We start from the raw sequence: 15132 nt of genomic DNA, 5'->3' as shown, positions 1-15132 counted from the left end.
TGAACAATCCTCAGTGTGCTAAGAATTACGCTGGCAACCAATTTAAGGTCATCAGTTGGGCTCGCAGTGTGGCACATTTGCATGTACTGGAAGCTACATTAAAAAACACGTACACACATTGTGCCTGTTTCAGCTAAACAAAATAAGTGACTGCCATTTGCTGGCTCATTCCTCAGGGCAATGCCTTAACCAGAGTCAAGCTGCCAGGTTTAAATTTCAAACAATGCTTGGCAGTTAACTGTCAGTCACCATCAACTGGTGCATTCACCATGGCAACACCTCTACCAGAGCTCACTTGCCAACCAATCAGCACTCTCTTCTCATGAAGTATAAATTTGTTCTTGTCCCTCACATCAAATTTTTGCGAATTATCCTGATGAGTGCATGAAAAGCTTTGACAAATTGTCTCTATTTTCAGCAATATTCAAGTTCTGTACTACTATTCTCCCCCTTTTCCCTGTAACCCTGCACATTCTTCCTTTTCAGATAAGAGTCTAATTCCCTTTAGAATGCTTCAATTGAACCAGCCTCCACCACACTTAGACTGTGCATTCCAGACCATAACCACTCACTGCACGAGAAATCTATTCCTCATGTCACTTTTGCTTCTTTTGCTAATTACTTTAAATCTATGCCTCCTCTTTCTCGATCCTTACATGAGTGGGAACAGTTTCTTCCCATCTACTCTGCTCAGATCCCTCATAATTTTGGATACCTCTATCAGATCTCCTCTCAGCCTTCTCTTCAAGGCAAACAGTTTGAACTTCTCCAACTGATCTTCATAACTGTGGTTCCAGGGATACCAAACTTTTCTCGTGAATCTTTTCTGCATGCCTTCCAATGCCTTCATATCCTCCCTAATGTGCAGCGCTCAGAACTGGACGCATTTCTACAGCCAGGCCAAATTAGTGTCTTATACAAATTTAAGATAGCCTCCGTGCTCTTGTGCTCCATGCCCTATTAACAAAGCCCAGAATACTGCATGCTTTATTAACCACTCTTCAATAACTTATGTATATACATCCAGTTCCCTCTGCTCCTGCACCCTTAGAATTTTGCCTTTTTAAAAAAAATATTGTCTCTTCATATTCTTCCTACCTAAATGAATCACCACAATTCTCTGAATTGAACTTCATCTTCCACCTGTCCAAACATTCCACCAACTTGTCTATGTCCTTTTGAAGTTCTAATTACTTGGTCTAGATCATTTATGTTTTTATAGGAAAAACAAGGGCTTCAACATTGAACCCTGGGGAACTCCACTACAAACCTTCCTATAGCCTGAAAAACATCCATTAAATTACTACTCCATTTCCTGTCACGCAGCCAATTCCATATCCATGCTGTTACAATTCCTTTTATTCCATGAGCCATAATTGGCTTAAGACTGTTGTGTAAGACATATCAAATGCCCTTTAAAAGTCACATCAACAGCATTCGCTTATCAACCCTCCGTTAACTCTTCAAAAGGAATCCAGTAAGTTAGTCAAACATGGTTTATCCTCAAGAAATCCATACTGACTTTAGTTATCCCACATTTGTCCATGAGATTTTAATTTTGTCCCAAATTATTATTTCCAGAAGTTTTCCCACCACTGAAGTTAAACTGACTGGCCTGGAATTGCTGGATTTATCTTTATACCATAAGACATAGGAGCAGAAATTAGGCCATTCGGCCCATTGAGTCTGCTCCGCCATTCAATCATGGCTGATAAGTTTCTCAACACCAATCTCCCGCCTTCTCCCCGTAACCTTTGATCCCCTTACCAAACCAAGAACCTATCTATCTCGGTCTTAAATACACTCAATGACCTGGCCTCCACAGCCTTCTGTGGCAATGAATTCCATAGATTCACCACTCTGGCTAAAGAAGTTTCTCCATCTCTGTTCTGAAAGGTCTTCCCTTTACCCTGAGGCTGTGTCCTCGGGTCCTAGTCTCTCCTACTAATGGAATCATCTTCCCCACGTCCACTCTATCTACACTTTTGAACAAGGGTGTAATGTTTGCAAGTCTCCTCTGGCAAAACGCCCAATCTAAGGCAGACTGAAAAATTATGGCCAGTGTCTCTGCACTTTCCACCCTCACTTCCCTCAATATCATTGGATGCATCACATCTGGTCGTGATGCCGTATCCACTTTAGGTTTAGACAGCCTATCCGATATTTCCTCAACAATTTTAAACCCTTCTAGTGCCTGAATTACTACTACTTCCAGCATGTAGCATCTTTTTCCTTGGTAGAGATAGATACAAAGTATTTATTTAATACCTTAGCTCTGCCTCCATGCATAAATCACTTTTGGTCTCCAATTGCCACTGTTCCTCCATTTACCACCCTTTTACTATTTATAGTGTCACGGTAATAATTCTCAGTGTTATTGGAATTTATTGTAAAATAGAGTAATAGTGGGATGTGACTGTGTGAGAGAGACTTAATTACATTAGTCTGGGTGCTTTGATCCAAGAGAGGTTAGGTTTCAAATGTTAATTAGGTAAACATGGGGAAGTTTAGAAACATAGGTGTCAAGGGAACATTTGCATTTTGAAATAAACCAGACTAGACTGTTTTCAAAGGAGAGGTGAAATATGTCACCTAGCCAGGTGAAGTTTAGAAACAGTGTTTATTTTTCCCCAAAAACTACTGGTAAAACTTACTGCTGAGAGGGTTTTATTATCAAGGAAATGAAGTCCCCAAAGACATAGTGAAACAATGGGTATCAGCATTCAAAGAGGAAGATATGCACAAAGGAAAGAAGACTGTTTGTAAGGGAAGAAATTATGAGATATTACAGGTATATGAAAAGCCTTCATCATCTATGCCTCCAGCTGCTGTCTTCAAAGGACTGAAGTTAAGAGAACTCACTTTAAATTCGACTTGTTCAGGGTATCATGTTTCTTTGCCTGGGTCTTTTAAAATCTGTGTGTCTTACTGTTGCCTTAATGAAAGTGTAACAGTTAAGTTGATTGGGGGATTTAGAAGTTATCATAGTAGTAATTTGTAGATCTGTTTATATATTTAAAATCATTTCTCTTATTCATAAATGTTTATTCTAGTTTTGTAAAAACCTAGAAGACTTGGCAGTCTTATTACTACTGAATTCAAGGCATACATCTTGAAATTAATACAAATTGAAAATTAGTTGTGACAGTTGTTTCAAGTTTCCCTCTGGGATTTGAACAGCTCAGCATTTACCATCAGCTGTGTCATAACAATAGCCTATAGAGGACTTTGGCATTCCCTTTTGTTAACTGCAAGTCTCTTTTCATGCTCCCTCTTTGCTTATCTATTTTTTCACCTCACCTCAGCCTTCTATATTCTGGTTCTCCATTGTATTTTCTACCTGACATGTGTCACAAGCACACTTCTTCTTTAGCTTAATTTCTATCTGTCATCCAGGGTGCTCTGGCTTTGTTACCTTTCCCTGTGCCTCAGAAACCTCTTCTTTGAAGGTAGCCCATTGTGCAGCTACTCATTTTACAACCAACCTTTGACTCCAATTTATTTGGCCAAGATCTGTTCTCACCCCATTGAAGTTGACTTTCTCCAGTTAATTATTCTTACTCTGGATTGCTTTTTGTCCGCTTCCATAGTCAACCTAAACCTTATGATACAACGATCACTGTCCCCTAAATGTTCTCCTACTGACATCTGATTCACTTTGCTCACACCTCATTCCCAAGAACCAGGTCTAGCAGTGCCACCTTTCTCGTTGGACTGGAAACATACCGCTGAAGAATATTTTTCTCAACACACTCTAGCAGCCCTTGCCCCTCTCGCCCTTTACACTACTACTATCCCAGTCCATATTCAGATAATTAAAGTTCTCTATCATAACTACCTTATAACATATGCATCTCTCTAATTTCCTTGCAAATCTGTTCCACTGCATCTTTCTCACTCTGTGGTGGCCTCTAGATAATATCAAGCAGTGTAATTGTCCCTAAGTTCCTTAGCTCTAGCCAAATCGATTCTGTCCTTGACCCTTCTGGATCATCATCTTTCTTCAGCACTGCAAAATTCTCCTTAATCAATACCGCCACTAGTACTCCTTTTCTTCCTTTCCTGTCTTTTCTGAACACTGTGTCCAGGAATATTTAACACCCAGCCTTGGCCTTCTTTGAGCCAGGCCTTTGTTATAGCTAAACATTGCATTTCCACATGGCAAGCTGCACCTCTAACTGACCATTTTTATTTGCCACACTCCATCCATTCAAATAAATGAACAATAACTCCGATTTAGTCTTAATTACTTTCTCCCTTACTTTGACCTTACCTACTTACTATTTCTTATGCAAGTGCTATCTCTCTCTCCCCTAGCATTCTGTGCACATTGGTATTACTCTCTGATATTATCTCTTGCTTCCCACACATCTGCCAAGTTAGTTTAAATCACCCAACAGCATTAGCAAAACAGCCCGCAAGGAACTTGTTTCCAGCACTACTTAGGTGCAACCCATCCAGTCTGTACAAGTTCCATCTCCCTCAGAGCCGGCTCCAATGTCCCAAGAATCAAAAGCCCTCCATCCTGCACCATCTTTCCCATCTATGTATTCATCTGCTTTATCCTCCTATTTTTACACTCACTAATGTATGGTACTGGAAGTACACTGGAGACTGCTACTTTTGGGGTCGTAGTCACAAATTTCCTACCCAACACCCTAAATTCTGACTGCAGGACCACATCCTCTTTCTGCCTATGTTGTCTGTCCCAATGTGGATCGTGACTGCTGGCTGTTCACCCTCTCCCCCACCACCGGGTGCTCTAGTCTCTCAGTGACATGCTCGACTTTGGCAGTAGGGAGGCAACACCATCCTGGATTCATGTTTGCGGCCACAGAAACGCCCATCTATTCCCCTGTTAAATCCCCTGCCATTATTGCTCTTCCAGGCTTCCTTGTACCCCACAGTACATCCAAGCCACCTGTGATCCATAGACTTGGCTCTGGCTGCACGCCCCAGATGAACCATCAATCTATTCAGTATTCAATACTGGTTGAAGAGTGGGTTGCAGAGACTTCTGCACTACCTGCCTGTTCCTTTGAGCGTCTGGTGGTCACTCATTCCTTCTCTCCCTGCATACTCTTAAGCGGGGGGGGGGGTTGTGGTGGTGGTGGTGGTGGTGGTGGTGCTGGTGGTGGTGGTGCTGGTGGTGGTGGTGACAGTACCTATAAACATGCTCTCCACAAAGCTGTCAACCTCACGGATGCAGTGTCAAAAGCTGCTCCTCAAGTTCAGAAATTGCAACCGATAATTTGCTGCACAAATGGTTATCCAGGATATAGGAATCAGCCTGGAGTTCTCACATTGTAATGACTCGGTGGAGCGGACAAGTTTCAACAAGAAACAACTAAACTTTATTACAGAGCTTTTCAGGTGCTACATGCTCAATCAGGACTTTCGTCAGGAAGCCTCACCCCGATTACCTGCGCTTAGGGCTCACTGGTCGGAGCCTTAAGAGAACATCATGTTACCCCTAATAGGCAGGAGGGCTATACCCTCAGTTACCCCACTCAAGGCTATTGGTTAAAAACCTCATGAATACTAATAAGCACTACAAATACTAAATACACCTTACTAGCTGTAACAAACCTCACTTAAAAGTCACCAGCTACTCACTGGTTATTAATTGTTAATATTTTTAATGTTTGTTAAACTCCCAGTTGTTTAGACTTAATCCTTAAGCAACAATATTCACCAGCAAATCAATGTACGACTTTCCTGTGATGTCATGGTGTGATTTTTTTTTTCAAACACAGCATTTTGCAGCTGTAACTGTAGCAGCCCTGCCTCTGACTCTGCATTCAGCTCTGGCTGCAAGATAAGGTATTACATTTCTAACTTCTTCCAGTTCTGATGAAAAGGTCACGATCTGAAATATTAGCTCTTTCTCTCTCCATAGATGCTTCTAGACTTGAGTATTTGAAGCATTTTGTTTTTATTTCAGATCTCCAGCATTTGCAGTATTTTACTTTTAGTTGTGTTTATTGGCCTGGTCTAGTTATCTGTCAGAATTGCAGAAGTATGCTGCTTAAAACTTCTTTACAACCGTGACCATGGTCGGCTTGTTCATTTCAAAGAGTGCATATAGGCTTTTGAGCACACCCACTGCGTGATGATGGCACTAAACATATGACATGGCCATCCTGATGCCCGTCTCTCTTTATTTCATGGATGGTGTTAAGCTTCTTGAGTGCTGTTGGAGCTGCACTCATCCAGGCAAGTGTGAGTATTCCATCAATCAGGAATGTGATGGAATACTCTCCACTTCCATAGATGAGTGCAGCCCTAACAGCACAAAAAACTTGACACCATCCAGGATGAAGCAACCCGCTTGATTGGTACCCCACCCACCACCTTCAACATCCACTCCCTCCACTACCGACGCATAGTGGCAGCAGTGTGCAGCAACTCACCGAGTCTCCTTTTACAGCAACCTTCCAAACCTGCAACCTCTACCACCTAGAAGGTCAAGGGCAGCAGACGCATGGAACACCTTTACCTGCAAGTTCTCCTCCAAGCCACACACCATCCTGACTTGAAACTATATCACCTTTCCTTCGCAGTCACTGGGTCAAGATTCTGGAACTCCCTTCCAACAGCACTGTGGGTGTACCTGCACCACATGGGCTACAGAGGTTCAAGAAGGCAGCTCACCACAACCTCAAGGGCAATTAAGCATGGGCAAAAAATGCTGGCCTAGCCAGTGAAACCCACATCCCATGAAAGAATTTAAAAAAACACCTTCCAACAAACAACACATCAAAGAGCTCTTAGGGCTCAAACATTTTTGAAGGGCGCTTTTCAAATGGATCAGTAATCACAAGCCTCACTCTAAATCATAATACTGTATAATACTCCCAAATAGGAAAGTACTGCAAGTAATGCTTTAAGAAAACAAGTAATTAGTTAGAGTAGCAATTTGTGGACAATCTCAGATATAGAAAGTGATAAGACAGGTCAGACAAACCGGAGATAAAAGGATAAGTGTGACTTCACTAATATTCTAATGCACGCTAAATGGACTGCTTTTAATATGGTTAAAGATTGCCTGTTAATTACATACCCAATCAATTCACAGATCACATCAATATAAACAACTCATGGCCAAATCAGTAGTAATGAGTCACACCAGAATTAGATGTTTAACAGGCTCAAAGCAGGTTACTATCTCAATTTTAAAAACAATAGCTTCCGATAAACAGATGAGTTTCCTCCTCACCATTTCTATTACAGCGTGGCAGTCTCAGGAATCTTTTACAGACTTGTGCAAAACCAGCCCAGTTTCTCAATGTTATTTAACCAAGCAAGGAACTGACATTATTGCAACATGGAAGAAAAACCTGACAGCTTTTTCACAAATACAAGAATCAATCCAACAAAGATTAACATAAAACAGAAAATGCTGGAAATACACTATATCGTGCAATATTATAATTGCACTTGCTCACTGCTCAAATTAAATGCACCCTAGTATCACAGCAGTAGCTGAGCTCCAACCTTTTCAACCCTCCTACCAAAAGTAAACATGAGACACCAGTGAAAACCATGGCAGCCATGGCACCCATCATTGTGAAGGCAGCAAAGTATTCTGGAGCTTTGAGAGTGGATGTCTTGTCAGTTATTCGTGTGGGACTAATGCTAACTACCATTACTTTATTAAAAAAAAGTGGGAAACTTGCTTTTTCTTTCTTCCTTCCATTTCCCCTGTGTGTGTTTGTCTCTCTCGCCTGCAAGAAATTATTTATTGGAAATCCTGGAAAGTCTCTAAGAACCTTCAGGGGTCCTTGGACTCCAATTTGAGGACCACCATCTTAGCGGCACATCCAAGATTTAGCATTTAAACACACCTGCATACTCATAGAACCACTCTAAACATCGCTTGGTGGAGAACCCTTCCTCTTCAGGCTTCATCCTATTTGAGTCTTGTTTCTTGTACATGGTGCTGTAGAGAAGACAATATGAAAGATTAGACTAAATACTTTGCTGAAACAAGAGAAATGCTGTTTTGCACTCATCAATACAAGCTCAAATACAATGCCAAATTTCAAAGGGAACAACAGTTCATACCGCATGAGAAGAGGATGCTGATTAGATAGTAAGTCGCCTCTGCTAGGTCAAGGCATTGCCATAGAGAATGCACCAGGGAACTACAGTCCATCACACTTGTTTAATTCAAAAAAAGGTACAATATCTGGATATGTTCCTTTTGCCTGCAGCTCTTATGTAGCTTCTAGCAAGCTTAGGAGCAAATTGCAAGCCTGACAGATAATCTTAAATTTGTTGTTAGTGTAAATATATCTACCTTTATACAATGTAAACAGTTCATCTTATCTGATGCCACATACCTGATTTTCCACAGTAATTATAAAATATGGAAGCATAAGCCTTTAAATGTGAGATGTTTTCAGGGCCTGAATAGTGCATTGTTACCAAGGACAAAACGTTTTCCCAACAGGTCGCTCCTCACATGAGCAAACCTATCTGTTGTAGACTCAGGAATCGCTATCCACCTAAGATAACACCTCTGCAATAAAGACAGAGTTAACAGACACTGATTTCCAAAAAGGTCCAAGAAGCACCATCCTAAAGTTAAACGTAATACAAAAATGAGGAAAATCCATTTGGGATACGGACCCTGGAAGTGCAAAATGTTTTAGTTGACGGGCAATATGATCGGCGCAGACTTGGAGGGCCAAAGGGCCTGTTCCTGTGCTGTACTTTGTTCTTTGTTCTAACATTTCAACAACCAATGTTGCTCATCATGCTACTCAATTTGTTTACTCAACAGAATTTAAATTTCATCATGTGGAGTGGACCCTAGACCCTACATAATCTTCAGTTTGACTCAACTTTTCTCTCTGTTCACATCAAGTCCCATTTCCTTATTAACCCTGGACTCATCCACCTCTATCGACTCTCCAAATCATTCAAAAATCTTTTGGCACATTTGCAATATATTTTTATGGTCTTGTCCCCTTTATCACTACAATTTCTTCCAGCGTCCACACTACTCACCCCACTTCTGACACTATTTTTTTGCGTCTCTTCCGTCTCCAATCTTCAGAGATAGATCCTTCAGATGTCTTCATCCCACACTCTCAACTTCTATCCTAAACCACTCCACCAAGATATTCCTCTCAATCTTCAAAAGCATCCTCAAAACATACCTCTTCAACCATGCCTTCAGTTATAGCATATCTTCTGGTATGCCTCATGTTGTTTTTCACACCTCTGAAGATCATTTACATATTTATGTTGTCCCTTATTGTTGTAATATATTAGTTGTTGCTCTTATTCTTCTTGGTGAGAGGCCACATGAGAGGGAGGTGCTGTTGAGGTAACCTTGGTACGTTGATGCTGTGTTTTGTGTAGACAGTACATACTACCGCCAGTGTGCCGGGAGTAGTGGGAGGTGCCCAATAGCAGGGGTACCAATCCAATGAACTGCTCCATCCTGGATTGTGCTAAGCCTCTTAACCATTGTTGCAGCTGTACCTATATAGGGGAAAGGCGAGTCTTGCATCACGCTCCTCACTTGTGCCTTGCAGATAGCTGAAAGGCTTGGAGGGGTCAGATAGCCAATTATAGTAAAGTAGCAAATACATCTTTAAATTTATCATTTTGTAGAAGTTTACTAAACCAACCTAAAACAGTGGAAATCATACAGCAGTCCAATGAAAAATGGAAGAGTCTAAAAGTACTAGATTTTTATGTTTAACACAATGCAATGTACTCAGAGCTGAAGCAATTGATAAAGACAAAGGTAAGTGCAAGTGAAAAACCTAGTATTTTGTTTCTGTAGATCAAGCACTGTAGTCCTTGGAAAGGAGGCACCAAATGGCATCCCCATTGCATATCATTCATTCCACTCTTCAGCCTGGATCAATCAAGTCATTTACTCAATCCGTATTCATAAGTCTGTAGAAAAAGATGAAAGCAATATTCTTGGTCATATGAAATCCTACAACCACCTTTGTCAATGAGTGCATAAAAGATTGCACTATATATATATATATATATATATATATTGGGCATCAAGAACAAAGTCTTGATGTTGTCAAACTGCTGGAATTGAGTGTCAGTGCAGGTCTGTTCACAGGAATTAAGTCCTATTTCATAAATTGCAGTTAAAAAAAAAAAATGGGAATTTCTAAGTACTTGACCGTAGTACCTAAAAGGTAACCCATAAAACGATGAGGACACAAATTCATGTACAAGATGCAAACGTGAAGCTTTTGTGTCAGACTGTAGGATAAACACCTGTGGCTTCCTAAGTATTCAATGCTGGTTTACCAAACTTTCCTGAAGTGATCCTTCACTCAAAATTGGTCTCTAATGATCACTATCTGAATCCGCGAGCGCACAAATCCACAATGGCAAATTTCTCCCTCGATAGGGTATAGTTAACTTTGTTTTTTGAATATAGAGAACTGAAGTATCTGGAATGGGTGAAAAGGTTATCAGCTGGAAGTCCAGATTTCAGCTTTCAGTTGGTTCAGCAATGGCACAAAAGCAAGTGATGACCAAAACGAAATATCTATTGCCTCAAACTCTGATGGTGTTTTCAGACAAGGCTCAGGTAAATTTGATGGCAGTGCCAAAGGCAGGATCTTCAGCATAAGCCCTCATCATCAGCCATTCCAAATTAAAACAAGCAATGACACTTCGGAAGAACAAAAATATTTAAGAATAGGAAAAGAACTATTAGAGCCAACAAGCCTGTCCATTTGATGGATAACTCAATTAGTCAGCTTCTAGTCAGATAAGGTTTTCTCTCAGATCAACATGAAAGATGATAGAAGAAAAAACTGAACATAGACATTTGCAGTTTAAAAAAGTCTTATATAGTCCATAAAGGCGAAGTTAGTATACTTCTGCTACAGTTTAAGGTGAGGTCTTTAGCTTCCTCATTTGAGTAAGAAATGAATGTTTTCTTTTAAAGGAGGAAGAAAGAAACACTCAGAAGCGTAGTGACTGATTATTCAGGTACATCTTGCATTGTTTGTTTCTATACTTCAATATACCCTTGAATTATAACGAAGAATCAATCAGCCCACGAGTCTGTAACACGAAGAAATTAGTCTTCTCGGGTTAACAGGGTGCTCACATCTCCCTGATATAATTGAAGCAATCTCTCTTGCTTCAAGTCTTCCCACTTACCTCTACAGTACAGTTTATTTGATGGCTGGCATAACTCATTACCTTATATGCTTCAGAGCAGTGAAATATTTAGCTGCCATTTCTCATTGTGATTTACGAGAAAGTGGAAACATTATTTCCATGCAACTACCTAGGAAAGATTTTAAGTTGTATAGCAAGATTGAAAACTATAGTACCACACATCAGAGTCAATAAAACTAATATGACGACTTTCAACTTACAGGACCAAGTAACAAAATTTGGAGGGCATGAGGGAAATAAAACAGTGCCATTGCAAGGTATTTTTTTAATGACATTTTTTCAAATAATTACCAATGTATGAGAAGGTTAAGTGTTTTGACGAGTTTTATATAGAATTGTTGTGGACATCCAGCTTTCATTCTTTTCCCAAAGTAAAAACATACCCATCGTGCCTGCTTTTTTTAGCTGTCAGGTCATCTGCTACTGTGGGTCTCCTCTTTTTCCTGGGTGGCATTCCCTTGCTACAGCAATCGGAGGGGCAACTGCAAGACCGAAGATTTCCTGCACAATAAAAATTATGAATACAAAAAGCCATCATACATTTATATACACCAACATTTAAAGAATTTGATAGCCCCAAGCGTAACATTTTACACAGGGAATAATTTACTCAAGTGGTTAATTTTAGAGGTAATTCTTCCATATGTACACTACACAGCTTTTCAAGTTGAAATGGAATTTCAGGCCATTTTCCTTGAGACAGCAGCATGTATTAAATAGTTAATTTTTCCCCAGGCATTAGTTTGATCTAATGGCAACTTACAGCAAGGTGCAATCGCAAAGGAAGGAAAGAACTCAGACTATTTCAAAGTGCTTTATAACTAAGTACTTTGAATTGAAGTCACTGCTGTAATGCAGGAAATCGCAGCAGTCAATTTGCACTCAGCAAGGTCCAGGGACAACAGCAAAAATCACAGAATTTTATGATACAGCACTGGTGGCCATTTGGCCACCCATGCCCATGCTGGAAACACACAAATGGATCATCTGTTTTAGTGACATTGACTGATGGATAAGTACTGGCCTGGACATGGAGAGAAGGACTCTGCTTTTTTTTGGATCGTTTTACAACAACCTGAGAGGACACATTGGACCTCAGCTAAAAAGAAACAGCACCAGGGTCCCTCAGTACTGAATCAAGATGTCATGCTAGGTTATGTGCTCAAATCTCTGAATTGAGACTTGAACTCACAATCTTTTGTTTCAGGTATGGACACTGCGTCAACTGAAATTTAAAACTGTGATCAATATATTATGTGAGAGTAAACGGAGTTATGCACAGCTCAGTCCTGATCTAACTGAATCAAAAACTGGCTTGAATAGAGGAATGGCCTACTCTTCTTTCATTGTAATTGTACAGAGCAACAAATTAATTTTCACAGAAATCAAACTTCTTCCACAAGCAGCGACAACTTCTCCACGCAAGTAAGGCTGGACTTTCTGCTTCTGTGCTCACCAGTCCATGATTTTCTACCCATTTTCCTGTAGAGGTGGAAAACTGAATTTGGAAATAGATTTTCACACCTAGTTTCAAATAGCACTTTCCTTAGAATTTATTCTTAGGATGTACTGGCAAGGCCATTATTACTAATCTCTAGTGGCCCTGATAGTGTGCCTTCTCCATGACTGCTGATTGTGGAAATGGTGTTGAGGTAAGGAATTCCAGAATTTTGATTTAACAACTATTGTCCTTGTGACTGGAAGGGGCGCTTGGAAGTTACGGGGTCTCCATGATGTACATATACCCTCAGGCATCTCTGTTCCTGCATCCCCTTTAGAATTACACTTCTACTTGTACTTCCTATTAAAAAGCATCACTGCATTAAAATTAATTGTCATGTAGCCTATGTCCACTTGACGTCTACATTATCCTTCCCACAATTCACAATACTGCTTCCCACAGCTCACAATACTGCTAAGTTTTGTGTCACCTACAAATTTTGAAATTGTACCTTATATATCCAAATCTAGGTCATTAGTATACATTGTGAAAAGCAGTGGTCCTCATTCTAGCCCTCTGGGAACTCCACTGTATACCTTCCTCCAATCCAAAAAACAACCATTCGCCATTATAGAGTACTTAGGGTGCTCATTACAGGGTGATGTTTCCCATCACTCAGCCAACTTCGTATCCATGCTGCCACTTTTATTTCATGGACTTTGACTTTGCTATAACATGGCACTTTATCAGACCATAAGGCCATAAGACATAGGAGAAGTAGGCCATTCGCCCCATCGACTCTGCTCCGCCATTCAATGAGATCATGGCTGAAAATCGTCAACTCCACTTTCGTGCCTTTTCCCCATAACCCTCGATTCCCTTACAGATTAAAAATCCTGTTCATCGCAGCCTCTACAGTAAAGAGTTCCTCAGATTGACTACCCTCAGAAGAAATTCCTCCTCAACTGTTTTAAATGGGTGCTCCTTTACTCTGAGATTATGCCCTCTGTCCTAGACACCCCCACAAGGGGAAACAACATCTAGAATCTACCCTGTCAAGCCCCTTAAGAATCTTATATTTTTCAATGAGGTCACCTCTCATTCTTCGAAACTCCAATCAGTACAGGCCCAACCTACTCAACCTCTCATAAGAAAATCCCTCCATGCCCAGGATCAACCTAGTGAACCTTCTCTGGACTGCCTCCAATGCCAGCATATCTTTCCTTAGATAAGGGGTCCAAAATTGTTCACAGTATTCTAGGTGTGGTCTAATTAGTGCCTTGTATAGTTTTAGCAAGACTTCTCTATTTTTATACTCTATCCCCTTTGCCTTCCCTATTACCTGTTGAACTTGTATGTTAGTTTTTTTGGGATTCATGTACAAGGACTCCCAAATCCCTCTGTGCTGCAGCCTTCTGCAGTCTTTCTCCACTTAAATAACACTTGGCTTCTCTATTCTTCCTACCAAAGTGCATAACCTCACATTTTCCCACATTATATTCCATCTGCCAAGTTTTTGCCCACTTACTTAACCTGTCTATATCCCTCTGTAGGCTCTGTGTCATCCTCACCGCTTGCCTTCCTACCTATTTTTGTGTCATCCGCAAACTTGGAGATAGCACATTATCTTCCCTCATCTAAGTTATTAATATATATTGTAAATAATTGAGGCCCCAGCACGGATCTCTGTGGCACTCCACTAGTTACAGGTTGCCATCATGCAAATGCCCTCCTTATCCCAACTCTGTCTTCTGTTAGTAAGCCAATCCTCTATCCATGCTAATATACTATCCGCAACACCACAGGCTCTTATCTTACCTTATGTGCAGTACCTTATCAAGCGCCTTTTGGAAATCCAAATATAATACATCTACTGGTTCCCCTTTATTTACCCTGCTTGATATCTCCTCAAAGAATTCTAAGAAATTATTAGGCATGAAGCCGTGCTGACTATGCTTGATTAGATTATGTATTTCTAAATGCTGTGCTATTACATCCTTTATAATGGACTCCAACATTTTCCCAATGACACTTTGCCTATAGTTACCCTGTTTTTTTGTCTTCCTCCTTTTTTGAATAAGGGTGTTACATTGGCTGTTATCCAATCCTCTGGGACTTTTCCAGAATCTAAGGATTCTTGGAAGATTATTACCAATGTATCCACTATCTCTGTAGCAACTTCCTTTAATATCCTAGGATGCAACCACCATCAGGTCCAGGGGACTTATTGGCCTTCAGTCCCATTAGTTTCCCTAGGTACCTTTTCTCTAGTGATAGTTATTGTATTTATTTCCTCCCCCTCCCCCATCCCTTGATTATTTAGTATTTTTGGAATGCTATTAGTGTCTTCTACCATGAAGACTGAAGCAAAATATTTATTCAACTCCTCTGTCATTTCCTGGTTCCCCATTATTATTTCTCCAGGCTCACTCTCTTAGGGCCCTATGTTCACTTTGGCCCCTCTTTCTTTTTATATATTTAAAGAAGCTCTTACTATCTGTTTTTCTATT

The 15132-nt window shown here is 40.4% G+C and overlaps 1 protein-coding gene across 11 annotated transcripts in view; it reads right to left on the bottom strand.

The window, feature by feature from the left end:
* The window catches only part of dcun1d4 (DCN1, defective in cullin neddylation 1, domain containing 4 (S. cerevisiae)), a 116308-nt gene that overhangs the window by 53280 nt on the left and 47896 nt on the right, over positions 1-15132 (bottom strand). For 10 of the 11 annotated variants that reach the window (XM_041184344.1, XM_041184271.1, XM_041184282.1 and 7 more), the window contains 2 exons: positions 11565-11682; positions 7848-7942 (listed from right to left, as the gene is read on the bottom strand). In XM_041184344.1, the coding sequence (XP_041040278.1) occupies positions 7848-7942; positions 11565-11682 (213 nt within the window). The remainder of the gene's footprint in view (positions 1-7847; positions 7943-11564; positions 11683-15132) is intronic. The other variant, XM_041184288.1, reaches the window with a different exon arrangement.

The sequence above is a fragment of the Carcharodon carcharias genome, chromosome 1 (assembly GCF_017639515.1).
Source record: "Carcharodon carcharias isolate sCarCar2 chromosome 1, sCarCar2.pri, whole genome shotgun sequence".
NCBI lineage: Eukaryota > Metazoa > Chordata > Chondrichthyes > Lamniformes > Lamnidae > Carcharodon > Carcharodon carcharias.
This window is presented reverse-complemented; position numbering and strand designations above follow the sequence as displayed.